This window comes from Rattus rattus, chromosome 12 (assembly GCF_011064425.1).
Source record: "Rattus rattus isolate New Zealand chromosome 12, Rrattus_CSIRO_v1, whole genome shotgun sequence".
NCBI lineage: Eukaryota > Metazoa > Chordata > Mammalia > Rodentia > Muridae > Rattus > Rattus rattus.
In genome coordinates, this window is record NC_046165.1 from 71,333,028 (window position 1) to 71,334,885 (window position 1,858).

Sequence of the window (1,858 nt, forward strand, 5' to 3'; positions counted from 1 at the left end):
AAAGCTCGGAATACCCAAGATACAATTCACAAACCCCATGAGGCTCAAGAAGAAGGACGACCAAAGTGCCGATGCTTCAGACCTTCTTAGGAAGGGGGAACAGAAATAATCACAGGAGGAAATACAGAGACAAAGTTTGGAGCAGTGACTGAAGGAAAGGGCATTCAGAGCCTGTCCCACCTGGGGATCCAGCCCATATACAGATACCAAAACCAGACAATATTGTGAATGCCAAGAAGTGCATACTGACAGGAGCCTGATATAGCTGTCTGCTGAGAGGCTCTGCCAGAGCAGAACAAATACAGAGGCAGATGCTTGCAGCCAACTGTTGGACTGAGCACAGGGACACCAATGGAGGAGTTAGAAAAAATACTGTAGGAGCTGAAGAGGTTTGCAACCCCATAAGAAGAACAGTATCAGCCAACCGGACTCCCCAGAACTTCTAGGAACTGAACCACAATCCCAAGAGTACACAGAGATGGCTCCATCCACACATGTAGCAGAGGATGACCTTGTCGGGCATCAGTGGGAGGAGAGACCCTTGGTCCTGTCTAGGCTTGGTGCCCCAGTGTATGGGAATGTCAGGGTGGGAAGGTGGGAAGGAGTGGGTGGGTGGGTGAGGGAGCACCTTCATAGAAGCAAGGGGAGGGAGAGGGGATGGTGTGTTTCTGGAGGGGAAACCTGGAAATGGTTTAACATTTAAAATTTAAATAAAAAAATATCTAATAAAAGAAAAAAGTCAAAGAAAAAAGATGGCTAAGGTTTATGAGTATTGGCTGCTCTTCCAGGAGACCCAGGTCTGATTCCCAGAGCCCACATAGCATCTTACAACCATTTGTAACTCCATTTCCAATGAATCCTATGCCCCATTCTGGCCTCAGCCAGCAGTGGGCACACAAGTGACAGACATATGCAGTCAAAATACTCATACACATAAAATAATAAAAGTTTGTATTTATAAAAGAAATTCTCAGTATAAAGTTCCTTCAAAATGTTCTCAGGTACAATTGAGGCTAACTTTCAAGGTACTTTAGGATGTTCATTTACCAACATAACTAAAAATAATCTATTTCAAACATTTTTTAAAGTTGCTTCCTCTTATCCCCGTGCAGGATTTGTGCGCGGGCAGCAGGTGCGTGGGGAGCACTGTGCCTAACTGCACAGAAGTACATGGCTGAGTCCCCGTGATGGGCAGCTGTGATATTCAGTGATAGATGTTTGTCTTTCTTGTTCAGTAGGACAGTGAGTCCTTGTCCTTCTTTTCTGTCCACATTTGAAAGAACACGCATAAGCAACTGGAGACCTGCCCCCAGCTCTTGTTTGTACCAAAAGAAATAATCATTGTTACTGTCTGTGTAGGTGCAGACGATAGCGGCACTGTCTCCCTCCCGGACACTCAGGTGAGACGGGCGCTGCTCCACCTGCTCCCCTCTGCTCACACCTGTGCAAAAGGAAAGAGCGGGAGACCATGAGGCTGCCATTCTCCAGACATTGCTTTCCTTCCTCCAGTGATTTCAGAACATCTGGAAAAGGCCAGTCTTCTCCACAGACTTTTAATGAACACTGACAAACACCTTGTTCCCCCAAAGCTCTCACTCACAGTTCAGCTGCAGACAGAAGCACAGGAACAAAGGTCCAGTCAGTGTCTTCATTGCTCTCCCTCCGGACTGTGGCCTCCAGCCAGACAAGATGCTTCTGTGATCAGCTCACTTCCTCTGTCCTCCACAGCACTGAGGCTTCTTCAGCCGTCTGCACAGAAGGCTGCTGCTGACTGTCTGCAGGCTGCTCTTACAGAAGGCAACAACCAAAAAAAAAAAAAAAAAAAAAAAAAAAAAAAAAAAAAAAAAAAAAGCCTTTG

General features: G+C 46.2%; 1 gene segment (V, D, J or C); it reads right to left on the minus strand.

Moving 5' to 3' along the window:
- Positions 1–1,082: 1,082 nt before the first annotated feature.
- Positions 1,083–1,652, minus strand: LOC116913224. The segment is given in 2 exon segments: positions 1,083–1,441; positions 1,601–1,652. Coding segments are annotated over 2 exon segments (411 nt in total).
- Positions 1,653–1,858: the final 206 nt, after the last annotated feature.